Genomic DNA, 19,360 nt, shown 5'->3' with positions numbered 1-19,360 from the left:
TCTTGGATGTTGTCTGCCTTATTGTCTACGATAGACAAACACTTTTGGACATTGGTTCTGAAATAGCACACTGAAAACTGGACTTTAAATACCTCAATGCCAACCCGCTGTTTTCAAACATGCCAGCAGAGCCCTTTGTCTAGGCATCCCGGCTGAGGAAATGCAGCCGGAAAAGGGGAAGGGAGAGCTGGCGTTCTCATCAGAAAAAGACGTCATGCAAATCGACCCCCTTTACCCAGTATTCAACTGCCAAATATTCAGTCTCTGGACAACAAGCTCTGCGGATCTCTTTCCAACGAGCGACTGCTGCATTATCTGCCTTACAGAAACTTGGATGTCTGCGATTCCAGACTCAGCCATCGAACAAGTGGGGTTCTCAGAGCAGACAGAGCAAAAGAGCTCTCAGGTAAAAGCAGAGGCGGTGGTGTATGTTTTATGATCAACTAATCCTGGTGTGATCAGAGGAACGTTCATTCTATCAAGTCTTTATGCTCTCCAGATCTGGAATTTTTCATCCTTCTTTGTCGACCTTTCCCTCCCCCACCCACCATTTGGCAAATCAAACCACTCTTCAGTTCTGATTCTGCCCTCGTACAGGCAGAAACTTAAACAGGAAGCACTCACCCTCAGAACGACAGATGATGTAGTACCGAACAAAACTATTTGGATCTACCATAACAAAAAAAACGGAAGTGGATTAACAGCAATGTTCGTGCGGCACTTAATGTGCGGACCTCGACTTTTAATTCCGGGAACGCGGAGGAGCATAAACAAGCCAGTTATGCTCTCTGCCAAAGTATCAGAGCAGCTAAACGCCAGTACAGGGACAAGATCGAAGGACAGTTCAACACCACCTACTCTAGAAGCATGTGGCAGGGAATTAATATCATCACGGACTTCAAAGGGAATAAAAACAACACCGCTGCCTCTCTCCCGTATGAGCTTAATACTTTTATGCTCGTTTTGAGGGAAATAACACCGCCCTCAGGGAGAGAGCTCTCGCGGCCAAAGCGGCAGTTGCGGTTGTAACCCGATCCTTCTGACGGGTGAATATCCGTAAAGCCACTGGTCCAGATGGTATCCGAGCCACATTATCAGAGCATGTGCGAAACAACTGGCTGGTGTTTTTATGGACATTTTCAACCTTTCCCTCTCCTTGTCTGTCATCCCCACATGCTTTAAAACATCCACCATTGTGCCTGTACCAAATCAATCCAAAATCACTTGCTTAAATGACTGGTGTCCTGTTGCTCTGACCGCCATCATCAGCAAATGCTTTGATAGACTAATCAGAGATTACATCTCCTCTGTGCTGCCTGCCTCACTGGACTCACTGCTGTTTGTATACTGCAACAACCACTCCACTGATGATGCCATTGCATATACACTACACACTGCTCTCTCCCTCCTGGAAAAAAGGAACACATATGTGAGAAAGCTGTTTGTAGACTACAGCTCAGCATTCAACACCATAGTGCCCTCCAAGCTTAATGTGAAACTCCGGGCTCTGGGCTCAAACAGCTCGCTGTGCAGCTGGACCCTGGACTTTCTGTCAAGCAGACACCAGGTGGTTAGAATGGGCAGCAACATCTCTTCAACACTGACCTTCAACAGCCCGCAGGGCTGTGTTCTCAGCCCACTCCTGTATTCCCTGTACACACATGATAATGTGTCACCACACAGCTCCAATTGCATCAATACGTTTGCTGATGATATGACAGATGTAGGTCTGATCACTGACAATGATGAAACAGCCTACAGCAGTGGTTCTCAACCTTTTTTGAACAAACGCCCCTTGACCTCTTCATGATCCTCTTAACTCCCCCCCTAAAAAAAAACAAAAACACTTCAGAAATACTATTACAGCCAAACAATTGCAACACTGATACCTGAAGCCTGAGTTTTTGGTAAAAAAAAAAAACTGAAACAGATGTTTCTTATTGTATTTAAACTACATGTAAAAGCCTCAAGTTGAGTAATATTGTGTTTTGAAAAAAATGCAAAAACACATGGATTGTTTGAAAGGTATTGCAAATGTATTTAGAAATTCAAACAAACTCAGGCTCACACACAAATTTTTTTAAGATGAACCAATCACGTGAACAATAACGTAACTAACCTAAATGGCCAATGAAAAAGCAGCGGTCGTTCAGCGACTCAATTAGGCAATATATACTAGGCTTCAAATTTGAATAGCCTACAAACGGTCATTTGATTTCAAATGACGAACAAAGACGACAACAGCTCGGCCACCTGAACTGAACCGAAGAAAAAACTACGTCAAAAACAGCCACATTTTTTTAATTAATTACGGTCATTAGTGTGAGCCCTGAGCACTAATTATGCGCCTAATTATGTATTCCGCGTTATGTACAGAAAAAGCCGGTGAAGGCGCCTCTATTTTGCGCTGAAAATTCTCCGCCTCTTAAAAGCATGTGTAACTTAGGAAGCGGCTCTCCTGGCATATCCTCCTGGTGAAGTGGCAGCAGTAATCCGAGCAAGACGAAGACATAGGCTAAGGAGAAGAGCTGAAAAGATTTTTGCGCAGGCCGCCTGTTGAGTACCTCTGAGTAACACCCCCCATTTGTGCCTGAGCGCCCCCCTCTCTGCTGCCTCATTCATATTGTATACTGTGTATTCTATATTTTGTGTATGTGCATTCTATATTGTGTGTATTGAATACTGTACATGTCATGACTGTTATTTTGCTCAGAACCGCACCCAAGACTTTCATCCACTGTTGCACTTGTTTATGTGGTTGAGTGACAATAAAGTGATTGTATTTTATTTGATGATTTAAGGTTACTTTACTGCTCCGGGGCCTGGACCACTTGCCATCATAGAGGGAAAAATATATTCTCAAGTTTATCAAGATATCCTACAGGATAATGTCAGGATGACTGTGTGCCAGCTGAAGCTCAGTAGAAGTTGAGTGATGCAGCAGGACAATAACCTTAAACATTGAAGCAACTAAACTACAGAATGGCTTAAAAAAAAAGAAAATCCACCTTTATGGAGTGGCCCAGTCAGATCCCAGACCTTAACTAGTGATGCTGTGGAAAACCTTAAGAGAGCCGTTCACAATATGGCGGAGCTGAAGCAGTTCCGAAAGGAAGAATGGACCAAAATTCCTTCTCAGCATTGTGCTGAGGTAATCCGCAGCTACCAGAAATGCTTGGTTGAGGTTATTGCTGCCAAAGGATCGACCAGTTATTAAATTCAAAGGTTCACTTACTTTCTCTACAGCACTGCGAATGCTGGATGGGATGTGTTCAATAAAGACATGAAAGATTATAATTGTTTGTGTGTTGTTTAAGCATTAAGGTTAAGCACATTGTGTTGGTATATACTTGTGACTTTGATGATGAGATCACATTTTATGACCAGGTAAAGGGGCAGCTGTGGCTCAGGTGGTAGAGCAGGTCTGCCACCAATCGCAGGGTTGGCGGTTCGATTCCCGGTCCACACGACTCCACATTCCAAAGTGTCCTTGGGCAAGACACTTAACCCCAAATTGCTCCCAATGGCAGGTTAGCACCTTGCATGGCAGCTCTGCCATCATTGGTGTGTGAATGTGTGCGTGAACGGGTGAATGAGTCACAGTGTAAAGTGTTTTGAATACCGTTAATGTTAAAAAGGCGCTATATTAGTGCAGACCATTTACCATTTAATGGAGAAAAACATCTAAAGGGTTCACATATGTTTTCCTTACACTGTATGCTACATGGTTTGACCTTTTTCAGTCAATACATATGCCAGTATGTAGTTATTATGGTCCTGCTTTAATTAATAATGACTAGGTGTTGGTTTGCACTGTTTTGGATTGTCCTCAGGGGACATCTGATCGGACACAACATGGCAAAGCTCTTAGCTACAAGAGCATTTCCTGGCCCAACATTGAAAGATTTAAAAGGGAAAATCACTTCCTATTCAATCCAAGTTATTTGAAATCTAAATAACTATATATTGATGTTTCTGTATATTAATTGGGATGTATTAAGTCTGTTGTAACTTTTGATTCAGTAATAACTGGCAGTCAGGTTAAACCAGCATTTTTAACCATAGCTTTTTAAAAAATAAGAACATCAATACTCAATTATAAAAGCAACATTTCTTTATACTAAATATTGTTGAGCATATTATCTTAAGTGTTATCTGGAATACTTGATTCTGATTAGTCAAATGTGGCATTAACATATGTGGACAATTTTTGTTATAGTGTCCGTTAAACTGTATATTTGTCCATTGTCCAGGGCAACCGATTTCCTACATAAGTTTTATGTCTCTCATATCACTTTGAAGTCTTTCTCCTCACATGATGGAATTATTCAAACTCAAATCAATTTAATGTGCACATAATGGTCAATTATTGGTAACAAGCCAATTTAATAAGTGAGATAGTACAGTCAGCCGATCATTATTGGAAAATAATTATCCTCAGTATCCAATTCCTCTTAGGTCTTGATCACACTGTAAAGTTTATTTTGCCATTATGACCAATTCAGTTTACATATTTTCTGAGGAGTGTTTAAACAAAAATGCTTAATCTATTTGAGCAACAACTTCAACCACTGCTGCCCTAGTTGGCCGACAGATCTTGGTCGAAAGATCTACCCCATTGATGTTTCCAGAGTTACCTGACCCACTTAAGGGATTACATACAAATAGAGTGTTGCTACTACCGCAATTAATTGTTCTCTGAAACATTATCTTATTGGGGTAGCGATAAAACAATCTCGTTCCCATTCAAGTTTAATGTCATCCTCTCTCCATAGCACCAGCAAATTGTCTCCCTCAACAATCAGGTTAGTCCCCAAGCACTACCAACAGTTGGACATAAATGTTCTGAAGTGCATGTGGTAGTGGCCTTACAAAAGACTGCCTCATCATGTTAACTTCTGAGGAAAGAAGACACCTGAGTCAGAGTGTTCCAGTATCATTCGAAACCTTGAGACTCACGTAACACAAGTCACCTTTCTCTTCCTCTTTCTTTATGAGTGCCCACATGGCTCAAAATGACAGGGATTCCTATCGCAGCATAAATAATCAGCTTTCCATAGATCCCAGAAAAACACACACTTGTAGCAAACTAATAAAACCCACAATACAAAAGGTGAACATGTGTAGATGTGGCCTAAGAGTAGTGATATAACCTATTAAGGTACTATTTCTACCGAATCTGGCCATTAAAAGTATTTTGGTTGGTGTAACTTAACCTTATCACATAAATTCAGTCATATACTATTATACAAATAATATTTGTATTATTTTTTTGATATTTTGACTTGAATAAAACCAGTTAAGCACATGAAGCACATTAAAAAGTTACCTGACAATTATTTATTTTTTACAGTGCACTCTTTAAAAAATTGCAGATGGAAATTAACAAAATATTGTAGAACGGCTATTATAACAGCACTTTTTTTGTCTTGAACCCTTTATAAATCTTTGCCAGATCAAATAAGACTGATTGAATCATGGATACTGACACCACAAATGAATGCCCTTACATCCTCTTAAATCATGTATTAAGACGCTATTAGTGCCCATTAATTGCACTCGATCAACACACATGCTTTAAGCAAATTAGGTGAAAATGAGGCTAGTTGGGGAGTACGGGGCTACATCTTTTACTAGGGTCAAATTTTCTTGGGTTAAATGTATTTTTGATACAAATAAATAAATAAAGCAAATAAATAAACATATAAAATAAAATAAATAAAATGTTTTGTTAAAAATTCCAAATTGCTAAAACTATAAACAATAAACTAACATTGCCAACATTATTCCCCTGGAAAGAGGCTACAGTTAATTTAACACCAGTTGAGTTTTTGCCTCTTTAGCGGGGCATGTTGTCACAATAGGAACCTACCAATATAGACTTTTAGGTACATTTAAAATGTAAAGCTAAAATGAAACAGAAAGCAATTAATAAAACAGAAAATATTTTAAATGTAACGTGCAGAAATAGCAAACCATTGTTTTTAGCTAACAGAATTTGTAATCAATAAACTGAATAAAAAAACATATAAAACACATCTAACAACTTGTCCAAATGAACACAGTTCAACCTTTCAAGTTAAAATCTTTCTTCATAGCTAAAGTTGACTCTTGCTTAAATGTATGCCAGTGTGGTTTTATTTTGTTCACATGTTTAGACATGAGCCATTTAGAGGATTAATTAATGCATTAGTGCAACTTTTGATTCAAAACTATATAATTATTGAGATTTAGTCCTGGTGACAACTTGCCAATGTGACAATAAGCCCGGTCTACCCTACTGTTACTTTTTTGCATTGAGTTACATTGATATGTTGACATTACATATTATGAATATTATTATAGCTATAATAATGCTATATAATAATTTACCATTCTAGCAGATTATTGCCAAAATAAGGCTGGTAAAAAAAACAATGCAGCATGCTACCTGCTGGCAACCTAGTTTTCATAGTGAGTTTCAGAATCCTACCTCTTGCTCATGATGCAGAGCTGAGCCAGTCTCTCAAGATCCTGGGCCTGTGAAGTCTGTTCTGATAACTCCTCATGAGACAGACATTCTGACGTACCCAGCGATTTGTCTTCTTGACACCCTGATTCAAACAAACTCTATCAGAAACCTCCCAGACAATGCAAACACAGTCACAGACTCACAGGTACAGATACAACTAGACTGTGACAAGACAGAAAAAAAAGAAGAAAAAAAAAAAACAGAGAGAGAGTGAGAGAGAGAGAGAGAGAGAGAGCGAGCGAACGAGCGAGAGAGAGAGAGAGATTGGGAGTGAGAGGGAGTGTCAAAGATGACAGACACATGATCAAGGAAATGCAAACATATGAAAAATAGAGGCCTGTGAACACCAACTGAAATGATCCTTAAATAAAAAAATGAAATGAAATTTTGTGGCTTTTAATCCATGTTTATTCGCTTTAAAGCCATCTATTTGCAAGAGCTCCAAAAAGTTGACAAAATTCACCAGATATACACATTTAAAATGACAAGTCTTTTTCTTTCTGGAAAACAGACAAAAAAAGAAAAAAGTTAACATCCATGATGTAGGCTATTATAAGAGTGCAATATTTGGATGGTTTAGGTGAGCACACTTGATGTCTGCATTGATAACTGCCTCAAGACAGGTTGACATTAAAAACAGCAATGTGGTGTGTTGACGCTACTCGTTGGAAAAAGTAGCTTGTTTCAAATCCTGGACTGCACAAAATTTTGTCCAATTAAATGCTCACTAGAATAAAAATGTCTCTCTACCCAATACCAGTGTAACTCACATGGCAGATGCTATTTACACTAAGTGCAAATAGTGGCAGATACTATTTGCATCCCTAATTAAATACTAACATACATGTTACTATATTAACAAAAATATTACTGAAGTAACACCATGGATAATTGCACAAGAGCTATGGTTTCTGCCAAAAAAACATGGTTATTACAATATTGCTATAGTAAAGCCATGGTTAATTTTACCCAGATCAAACCTTTCTCTCAACTCCCTGACTACTTCTAGGAAATCAACCTTTATATTAATTTTTATGATTTATTTATTATCATAAGTAGTATTAAAGGAAATATAGATTAGATATAGGAAACAGTAGGAAATTGACAAGGGGTAATTGAACCTAGGTCAAAAAATATATATATATATACATGTATATATATATATATATATATATATATATATATATATATATATATATATATATATATATATTGTCCTATTGTGTATTTCTATACATATTTTATTTTCTATTAACTTTTTATTTTTATAAAATGTTCTATTATTATCTCTGTATTGTTGCTGTATTGTTTGTGCACTGGAAGCTTCTGTCACCAAGACAAATTCCTTGTATGAGTAAGTATACTTAGCAATGAAGCTGATTCAGATTCTACTTTCACAATAGTGTAGTTTTTCCAGACACAATTTTTCCAATGAGTTTTTCTAGCCTACAGAGATTGGTACTGCCTGGATACTGATGTTTTCAGATATCTTCATATATACATGCTCGTTAGATCAGTTTGCTTGTAAAATGCATTAAGAAAAGCATTGGAGGAGCATTTCACCAGAACTTTAATAAGATACAAATTTAGCCTACAACTTCACCTTCATGTAATTTTTGTTTTGTTTTCTCCTATTTTGTAATGAAATAATGCAGGGCCTAATTGATGCCCTATGCAGAGCTCCACGATCGTCGGACGGGGTGGGGTGTGTGAGGATGATGGGAAAGTGAGAGCACAAGGCGATCTGGGTTCCGCGGCTGCTTTCGGGTCCTTCAATAACATAAAATGTGCAAGTAAGGGCCACCAGTGTAGTTTCTGTTGCCCCCCTAGGGCTGTGATTGCTTGCGATCACTCTGCTGAATCACAGCCGTGCTGATGTAGAGCCATACAGCACTCTTGCTCATGTGATATTGCTTTAATATTATATTTATTTACCAGAATACATTATATTATCAAACATGAAACCCCTAATTTGCAGCCCCTTAACTATTGTCTGTGTTCAATGATGGCGCAGGGCATTCCAAGTGAACAGATTTTGTGGTCAAGTGAAGTGAAGTGAACTTCTACAGATATCTCCTGCTGAATTTGTAGGGAGCAGTGCGAAGAAATCACAGCACCGTTCATCCAAAGCACTGAATCAGGCAGCGTTTCCATGGTAGTCAACAGCTCTTTAATGAGGTAATGGATAGCGTGGTCATTTATCTCCTTAGGCTCCTATTCTATCTACTCATGCTAGTGCACTGTGCTGGCTCAGCAACATGCAGACAGCCAGAGGAACGGCAGACAACTGCCAGGGAGAAGATTGATGGGGTTTCTTCATCCATGAATACTGGTGCATCTCAGGGCAAATAAAAATGGACCTCTGTTGAATGAATAGATGCTTTCTGACAGGAACGTGGGAACATGGTCAGTTGTAGGTCAATATTGTGCATGTTTAAATATTTCATGGAGGTATTAAACCTTAGCACAATGTATTTGCAGCAAACTTGAGGTTAATCTGTTGCTAATAGGTGGTCAGTGTTTTCTACAGGGCTTTAATGGAACACTATATTAGAAAGATTGGTTGAATGGTAAAAAGTTAATTCCGTATCATTTGTAATTGCACTTAATTTGCACACACAATGAAAACTGTTTTTAGTTGTGCATATTGTATACATTTCAGGGTGTTCTCATCAATACATTTTTACCATTTTATTATTACTGTAGCCTGTGTTACAATAGTCATTGTGTGTGTGTGTTAAAGTGGTTTTAATGACCAAGATTTCTGTGTTAATTTCCAACCCATTTGGGTTCATTTTAACCCAGCAGTTTAATCATTTTTAACCAAAAGTGTGGTTAAATAAATGAAAAAAATTTCAAACATTTAACCGAAGTCATCTAGGTCAAAACAACCCAGCACTGGGTTCGTCCCTTTTTGACCCAGCGCCACATATAACCCACATTGGGTTGTTTTTGACCCAGCATTTTTAAATGCTAAAAGGTTTGCTAATTTGCTTATTTATAGCATTAAGATTATCATGCAATCTTTATTCGCTTTATCTTAAATGAATGAATGAATTAATAAAATGCTAAATGTAACTGTATTCCTACAAATCTATGGACTATATATATATACTAGATTGTTAGTTGCACTACTATGCTTGTGTTGTGGATGGTTGCCAGGGCATTACTGTGTGGTTGCTAAGATGTTCTGGGTATTTGCTAGGTGTTTGCCCACTGGCCCAATTGAAAGGGCCCACCCCAAGTTTCTATGTAATTCAGTTATTTCTTAGGTCCTGTAAATGGTCACTATTTCTTTTAAGTATTTACCATTTGCATAATACAATTTTAGACGTCACTAGTTTATTTTAAATGGTCCTGCGGTGTGACAATTACTTTTTAAAAGCATAAAAGTATTCAGTTAAGTCTCTCAATTAACTGAGGTCATAAAAGCTGCACACATAATATTTATTAAATAATTTGCAAAATGCTGTTTTAAATAGTTTTAGTCTAAAGGACATACCAGCTTCCCAAATGCTTTTCATGTCAACTACCCATATATTCCACACAATTCAGAGGATTGTCTTTTGATGAGTTATTTTGGTGTAATTTGTCCATAAGAAGATGATTTTTCCATCCAAAGGTTTAATGCAAGTGTATTAATCCAATAAAATGTCTCTGACATCAATGGAAAGCTTTATAAATTCTTCTACATATGTTTAAATACACTGTGATCAAAGATATACATTTTAACTCAACAGCACCATAAAAAAAAGCATTTTAGTCAAGCTATAAAAAATTAACCTGCCTGTGCTCCTATGCAGCGAGGTGAGCTCAATCAATGCCACTTCATAGAACATCTTCTCCGCTTGGATGAACTGCAGAGCTTTCCCATCTGATTTTATATGGGTGAAGGATTAGACATGCTTGTCACCAGAAATAGCCTCTTGTTATGAATGCACACAACACCCAGTATCCCAGATTTGTTCAGCTGTTAAGTGTCACCAAAGATAATAGAAAATAAGATATTCAAGTTGTTCACTGAACAGAAAATAAATGACACATACAAATCCATATGCATATGCATTCAGATTTTGGCCTTGAAGCTCGTGATCCGAGGCTATTGGCGTCGGCTAGCAAGTTGATAGCCCAGGCTCGCACTGGCCCAATAGTGGAAAAACGGCCATTGTTTCAAAAAGCGTCTTTGCAAGCAACACTAATTATTAATGTGAAAATGAATATGTTGCTTCCGAATGTTCATGTACCCCGAAATTGACCCCATTCTGTCTAATACTGACAAGTGCCATCCCCCATCAGATATTTGTTCATCAATTCAGACGTGAACGCCTAACCCTCTGGTGCAACCTCGGATTCTAGTCCCATAGAAACTAGAAACTTCTATTCACATAAATGATGGTGAGCGTGGTTAGTAAGTTTTCGATCTACTATTACATTTTTAATCCACTGACGGTTAGGTTTAAGGTTGGGGTTTGGCTTTGGGGGTAGAGTTAATAAAATATACATTCCTGTTGACTCTATTACCATTTACAACTGAAAATACAACTCGCTTTTGCACAGATGGATTTCAGCAGCAGAACTCTCAGTCTACTGTCACCAAATTCACAGTGCGATCAGTCTGGTTTAAGAACCTTGCCATTTTTGGGGATTTCCGCCTGGATTTGGCCTACCCAAATTAAAAAGCTTCCCATTCCCACATACTTTGGCCTAAATACACAGTTTTGGTGTCATTTTACAGGAAACCCTTTGAAGTTGCATAAAACACTGCTAAAAATGTAAAAAAATTAAATATATGTTGTCTGAACAATAATAACCCTCCTAAAAAAAGAGGCGCTTTTTGATTTTTTTTTAATATAAATTCATTTTTGAAAGTGCATAACTCAAGCCCTGTAAACCCTAGCAGCAGGCAGACAGTTTTGGCTGTTTCCACTAGATGTCAGCAAATACCTGAAAAAGGAATTTTGTCTGTATCATGTTTTATTTAATATCTATTTCAATTTATTTGAAGGGAGGAATATTACCTTTTTTTTGGTGTACTTTCCGCCTACCCAAATCTAAAGTCTCCCCATACCCATATACAGTGCTATAAATGCAAAATCTCAGTGTAATTTTACAGAAAACCCTTTGTCATTACATAAAACACTGTTGAAAGTGGTAAATATGCGCTCTGGTGTCTGGTGAGACGCGTCTGTGTGTTTTGCGCACGTAACCTACCTAGTGATCACTTCACAGTCAGGATGCAATATCACAGCCCCTGATTGGTCTATTTGATCTTGAGAGACATTGCCGGAAAGCGGAGGGTCTAAGCTTTACGGCAATATATGCTTTATCCGGATCGGATGTTTACATATTTTCCTGGATTGTTGAATATCATATAACATTACTTTGTGGTGTTTCTGCACTCGAGGGATTACTTGGACACACAACCACAGAAAACACTGAAAAACGGCTCATTTTACAGAGAATAACCTAAGGTAAAGGATTATGTAGCATTTGTGGCTAACTGTGCTGTCTAGTGCGAGTAGCACGGCAAATATTCAATAATTTCACTTGTATGTTTACAAATGTTGATTGTATACTTCATGATTCATTCGAAGTGTATTAGATATGTGATTATACCTCAATAAAAAGACTTATTGGAACTTTTTACTGGCAATGAGAGCTTTCATTTGATACATGGTTTGTACATGTGCGTCATATTTGAGCGATATGAGAAATATGCGTATTCAAAAACGCACATAATTATGACACGACTTTTGATGGGTGGAACTATGTAATTTATTGTAAATAAGTTACTTAGTGTAAAACAAATGCCAAAGTGATGCATATCTCAAGAAAGTAGACATTCTAAGCTTTCAAATGGTACCAGATATGAGCTCATAACTCCTCCGCATACATTTAAAATTGGAAGTACATTATTACTGACGTAATTTTAAATCCCGGATCCGGGATCGTGGATTTTAAGATTTAAGATATGCACCCTGTTTTTGTCATTGGCTTACATTTTTCGATCTGTTGGGTTTCTCATTGAAGGCAGTACTATATTATATTGTCTCTCTTACAGAATGATCTTTTTGTGGAATGAGCATCATATTCCCAGGTGTCCCTGGCATATATTTAGATCTCAGCTGGGTGAGAAACATCTGAATTTGCTGACTAACAGCATGAAGTATGAAGGCGATAAATCTATTTGTGATGCATGTAATGCTAACTCCTGAATTAACTATGGTGGAGACACCAGGCACAAATGCATTCTGTATTGATTTTGTAATAATTTTTGCATTTCATTAAGCATATCATTTCACTACATACTCAGCTTGATTAAAGGCTTCCGACTTTATTCACCATATTTAAGAACTTTTGTTTAATGTATTTATGCATTCAGATGAGTTTGGACTGTGATAAAACAATATCGTTTTTACAGGGTGAGGTCAGCATTATTTACGCTTGTTCAGATACCATCACATATAACTGCCATGTCTTCAGAGCTGCTGTTCCAAAATACACCAGAAAATAGATATTAGTAACCTGTATCATGTGAGAATTTATATATAATCCAGTAAAAATACTAAGTATGTCAACAAGAAAGTTATCTGGTTATCACTGTTTAGACTGTTGATCTTAGTTTTGAACACATATCTATTAAATCTTTTTTTTCATTGAAAGGTATGCAAAAAATGTTTCTACTTCCTGAAAGACATTAATGAAATAAGTGTCATGAGATATCTCACCTGTCTCTGTGACAGCATTACTCTGTAAACAGCAAACAAAAATGTGTTTTTGGAGTTTTGCGTGTTCTCATAGCATTGTAGTTGTAATTATTGAGGCTTAATGCCATTTTTATGCCATTTTTATGCCATTTTGCTCAGTTGTCAGTTGACGGCACTATTTTGCCGTTGTTGTTTTTGACAACCGTTTCTGCTCGGTTTAGTTCTCAATAAAGCTCATTGGTGTCTTTGGAAATTGGGGATTTGGAAAGAGGGGGCGTGGCTAATCCAATGGTTTAGTTTGTGGAAATTCTAGAATGGCTAAAATCGCCAACAGCACCTTTAATAATAATAATAATTTAATTTGTGTGTGTGTATGTGTGTGTGTGAAATGCAATGCTTGAAACGTGTGCCTGTGGTATCTTTCTTTAAAATAAATGGCACTTTTTTATATATAGGCCTACTATGTGTATTTTATCTAATGCAATGACTTTCATACATTTTAAGTGTGGCTTAAGTGTCCACATACGTTTTGGGGATATTTGGGGACATGACTGAAGCTAATCTTTGGCATGATAAGAGCTGAATACTAGGAATACCCACTCTAAATTTAAGTTTGGCAGTTATTCAGCTTTAAATTTCACAGATTTAAAAGGAGTTGTGCATGCAAGCTTTAGAAAGATAGTGTGCTTTTAAAGTCTTTCTTGCATGTTTTTTAGGTTTAAATTATAGCATAATATATGCATTAACAATCACTTCACCAGCTCTGGTGCATCAGAGGAAATATGGACGTGCTTTTCATCAACAAATGAATATATTAGCTGTTTCCTTCTACTTAGCATGTTTATTTTCAGCAGCATGACTGTGGTAGCGATTTTTAGGAGAACATTTCAATTTATCTTTTTATCTTGCTAACTCATAGGGGTGTCAATCACTGCCATTGTGTTTACTCCCACAAGCGTATATAGTCAGAAAATGATTGCAGTATAAAATACTTTGATGTAGTGAACTGCAGTCCAACTTGGAGGACAAACATGCAGTTTCAGACACCTGTTCTGCTGATTCCAGTTCTATTTCCAATTGAAGAACACTTCTGAAATGTCACATTCTAAGATTATATGGGTATTGTGTATGGGCCAGAAGGCAAGTCTTGCTACATAACATAAGGATATGGGTGATCACCCTAATTCAACATTCTGACTTCAAAATGATTTATATGTAAAAGCACTGGTCATGACTACATCCTAAAATGCAAAAAGAAATCCCTGAAAACTAACCATATCTCCACATTTTCAGTTTGACCCCCATCACCAACTTGAGCTTTGCCTACTTTTTCAAACTTTTCTGCCATGCATTTAAAAAAAGACTAATGTTTCACATGCAATTAAATTTCTTATTCAGTTAAATGATACCATCCTTGCCTATTACTTCTCTTTAATGTTATTACACAAAAATCGCCTTTTTTTCTAATAACTATTTACTATCACATTGATATCAGAGCAAATATGTTAAAACCAATTCACATGTAATTGGCTTTTCATTGGAGAAAATGTAACAATTGATGTTGGTTAATGACTTCGGTCATGCAAATGACCTTGTTTTGCACATAGCTAAAACAAGCTTTCTTGAACCCATTTAAACTCTATGCCTTTGTAATTGAGAGGCCTGTGGTTAAAGGGCAATGTATGTCATGTAACACTAGCCTTGTTGTTAACTGCGGTCTATAGATGAATAATGACAGTGGGGCATCGACTGGGTCTATGCAGGTTAATTAGCTGTGATGCTCTTTACGCTGACATACGATAAGTGCCTACAAATCCTCTTAGGGGAACACCACACTCGAAAAGCTCCAGTTGTAAGGGCCCTACATTGAAAAACTGTGTAATTGTTTGTGTGCATAAAGGCATTTTTCACTACATGTTTTTATAGATAAAAGGAATATATTTTTTATGTACTGTACATGTTCATTACACAAAGAGGAGCAAAAGATGTATTGAAAAGGATACAGTTCTTCTCATCAATGTAGAGTTCAGCAATCTGTAGTGTGGAAAAGAGAGAGAAAACTGTCTGACAAATACACATCTGAAGTGCTTCAATTAATAAATGGGAAATTTCATGAAAACATGTCCAGGTCACATTTCACCCAAGAGTCAAAGGAATATAATATAAAGGTTCTGCATACTGTTGTACCTTGCAAATCATACTAAATATCGTCAACCACAAAGTCAAAAGAATTGAAATAAGAAATTACATTTTGCGTAAATAAAGCCTATTTTTTAGGGAAATTGAGATTTTTGCCTTATAACATTTTATTTTTCATTACAGTAAGCCATTTAATTTACATAAAAAAATAATAATTCCTTTTTATGATAATTCCCATTATTCTCAATGGTGATTCTCATTAGGTTGTCATTAGTAAAATAATAACTGAAAATAATTCAGTAAAATTTAGTGTAAAATGCTGTATTTTTAAAAATCAGGTTGTATAACATATACTACAATGATTGTGATAATTTACAATAATAATTATAATTTCATTTATTTATTTATTTATTTTAAATTTGGGAATTGGATGCTGAATTGTTAGCAAAACAGTCACAATGCAAAAAAAAAAAAAAAAAAAAAAAAAGAAAAGAAAAAGTAATAGTCCTAAAAAAATAGGCTTTATTTTCTATGTACAAAATAAAATATCTTTTTTTATTATTATTATTTGGTTGTCAAATATGATCACACATATTTATGACAGGTTTCATGAGATTCCCCCCAAAAATAAACAATTATAAAAAAAAGTTAAAAGTACTTTACGTTTCAAAATACGGCAACTTACATGTAATAGTAATTGTGATGAATATTAGCTAATTGTAAATATTTATTTTCACTGCTAATGTCAAAAGCAACTGTCTGCTCAACATCATGCCTCACATTCCAGCACTCTAGTGTGAGAGCCTCTGTTTATGTTCTGGACATTTCCTGGGAAACTTGAGGATCCTGAGAGGGTTTAACAGAGCCTCTGTGAGAAACCCAGAGTGAGTAATCTGGGGAGAGGGTTTTTATCTGACTGACTGTCATCAAATTGAGTCCATAGGCGATAGGATGACAAGAGGAGGTGCCATTAATGGAAGAACGCATAAGAGAAAGCAAGATGTGCTACAGCCAGGCAACATACTTTTAAATGAATTGCCCTGAAGTTGGAAACTGAATGAGTACAAGAGGTTTTGATAATTGATCTCTGGCATTGATATAGCTTGCAACACTATGATAAACAAAAGCTTGCTTAAGACCAGAGGAAAACACATCATCTCATGTACATCACCTGCTGTGCATTAACAAACAAATTTGCTAATCTGTTCGAACACACTCTTTTTGCATATTTGCAAATGTGTGCTTGCTCTGTATGCTGACGTAGGAATCTACATGCTGTACTGAAGAGCATGAATGTTTGAGAATGCCTTACCAGTGTTTAAATATGGATTGACTGAAGCAGACTGTTTTTAGGTTACTGTGTCATCACATCATTAAGAACATACATGCATGATTTAGATGAATGTTTGCTTATAGAACTCTCAACTTTACCTGTCATAACATGTTGAAAGTGAGCATTAGCCTACATATCTGCAAGTTTGATTCAAATCTACATGCATGTTACTGTAAAACCAAAGATTTTTGTCTTAAATTGAAAGTCAGTTTTTAAATTATTTCTATCACATAACATATTATTATAGAGCTGCATCTTGTATACTCCTATTTGAAAATGCATTTATCAATTTTAAATATGCATTGACTAAAGTAGGCTGGTTTTTGGCTAACCCAAAAATGACTATTCTATTATCCTTCACTCATCTTCATGTGTTTTTGAACTCGTGCAGCTTACTTTCTTCCATGGAACACAGAAGGATATGTTAAACTGAATATTATCCTTGTCTTTGCATATTTTGTTCATACAATGAAAGTAAATGGTGACTGAGGCTATCAGTTCCTTAAAGGAATATTCCGGTTTCAATACAAATTAAGCTCAATAGACAGCGTTTGTGACATAATGTTGATTGTCAAAATGTTGATTGCCTCTTCTTTATAAACAATGAAAATCTGGGTTACAGTGAGGCACTTGCAATGGAAGTGAATGGTGCCAATCCGTAAATGTTAGAAGACTTGCAATTTCAAAAGTTTAGTCACAATATGTAAACTATATGCATGTTGACATGATTTTAGAGTGATAAAATTGCTTACTAACTATTCTTACTATATGCAATTTTATAACTTTGTTGTCATGACAACATAATGCCATAAACCCTAAAACCCTAAAAGTTTTAACATTTACAGCTTAACATTTCTGCCTTGAAACCCTCCAAAATGTACCCCATTTACTTAAATTGTAAGTGCCTTACTGTAACCCGGATTTGTGTTTCTAAGAAAAGGAGTCAAAATAATGTTTTGTGGAAATCAACACTATGCCACAAATGCTACTGATTTAGCTTAACTTGAAATGTTCCTTTAACATTCTATCTAATATCTGCTTTCTTGTTCTATGGAAGAAGCGTGTAACCCACACCTCCATATTGTACATGCAGACACATGCTGATCAAATGCCAAATATTTTCTGTCTAAAACCTCTAGGTAACAAATCATTCTGGCGTACAATGATTACAGAGCTCCATCCTGCAGGGCTCACCTGATGCAGGCAGTTGGGTAGCGAGTGGAAGCTTTGCACCTGTGTGAGTCCCAGCAGGCAGCTCAGGAAGCAGTGCAGAGCAGCTTGGGAGTCCCCTTCCTGCTGGAGCTGCCTGCCCAGCTCAAACAAGCCCTCACGGCTGCAGTTCAGCATCCCGTGCCTGGGATGGCCAGCCACAGAGACCTGCCGCGTGTGTTCACGTGCCAGACAGCAACAGCACTTATGGATCCCATCTGAGCTGCAGCACAGGCATGGAGGAAAAGTCAGTCCAGAGGGATGGAGTACCACAGAGAGGCACAGAGAATGCAATGAGCACACTCAGTGTGGAGAAAGAGAGAAAGACAGATCGGTCACTGCAACATCTAAACAGGAAAAGATCACAGCTTCTCCTCCTCCTCTCCCGTTGTGTAAGAGTCAAGGACAGGAAGCGTGGGTGGGTGTGCATGGAAGGGAGGAAGAGAGGGATTGTGGGGGGAGGACTGCTTAGTGCCCGCCCACGCTGCATTGCAAACAGCGGAGGAGGAAGTCAGGACTTGTGAGGATTTGCCATTTGAGTGGCAGTGCTCAGAGCCTATTGTTTTTAGCCTCATTTACAGTCGCACAAATTAAATCTCTTTAGTTCAGATTAAAAGGAAGTGGAATCAGTGTCAGCTGTTGCCACTAACAAATTAAATATCTGTTCATTGGATTCAATTGTGCTTGCTAATGATAATTTTATGATGTCTGTATATTTAATGCTTTACAAAGGTATTCATTATGCCTTGCAATACACATTGTAATCAATTACATCAACAGTCTGTAATCCATCCTATCTGTTGTATATACACTACCAGTCAAAAGATGATACACACTTAAATTATTATTTTGTTTCTCATGTTTTTAAAAACCTTTTGATCTACAAACTTTCCGTGCTTTATTTTGTGCCTGTGTATAATTACGTTACAAACAAAATCTTGGAACAAATTGTGGGAAAACAGCCAACAATTGAATACTGCTTAAGAAGTGAAAATTTGTAAGGTTTTAAAAAATACATAAACCGACATACTGTTTTTGGACAAAGTATTTGTAGATTAACATGTCCATAGTTGACAAAATATATGGTTACTCTATATAAGGCACCTACTCTGTGTGAATTGCACAAATGATTAAGAAAAGTTAGTTCTGAGAAAAGATCTAGCACGATCACGTTTTGCGTTAATAAATGATGCATTTGTAGTGGCTGATCTCCATAAGCCAATATTGTAACAAACTAAATTTCTAGATATAATCACATTGGATATGCATAGGTTATGCTTTTGATATATATTAAGACAAAATAAAAATATTTGTCAAATTGTAAGCACTTGTGTTGATGTGTTTTCTGTATTGTGGATGTTTTTTAGTCTCACCCCTTGATTTATGTGGGATTGTTATTAATTGAATTAATGATCGTTATATAAAAAATAAAATAAAAATGCTCTGGGTTGTAGTCTTTCC

General features: G+C 36.8%; 1 protein-coding gene across 3 annotated transcripts in view; it reads right to left on the bottom strand.

The window, feature by feature from the left end:
• Nucleotides 1–18,281, bottom strand: part of c16h14orf180 (chromosome 16 C14orf180 homolog) — a 49,641-nt gene extending 31,360 nt beyond the window's left edge. For all 3 annotated transcript variants that reach the window (XM_052145901.1, XM_052145902.1, XM_052145904.1), the window contains exons 1-4: nt 17,885–18,281; nt 15,222–15,252; nt 10,299–10,385; nt 6,473–6,593 (exon numbers count right to left, since the gene is read on the bottom strand). In XM_052145901.1, coding sequence (XP_052001861.1) covers nt 6,473–6,593; nt 10,299–10,385; nt 15,222–15,252; nt 17,885–18,037 — 392 coding nt within the window. In that variant the 5' untranslated portion in view covers nt 18,038–18,281. The remainder of the gene's footprint in view (nt 1–6,472; nt 6,594–10,298; nt 10,386–15,221; nt 15,253–17,884) is intronic.
• Nucleotides 18,282–19,360: the final 1,079 nt, after the last annotated feature.

Source organism: Xyrauchen texanus, chromosome 16 (genome assembly GCF_025860055.1).
Source record: "Xyrauchen texanus isolate HMW12.3.18 chromosome 16, RBS_HiC_50CHRs, whole genome shotgun sequence".
NCBI lineage: Eukaryota > Metazoa > Chordata > Actinopteri > Cypriniformes > Catostomidae > Xyrauchen > Xyrauchen texanus.
The sequence above is the reverse complement of the archived record's forward strand: the minus strand, read 5'-3'. Positions and strand labels throughout refer to the sequence as shown.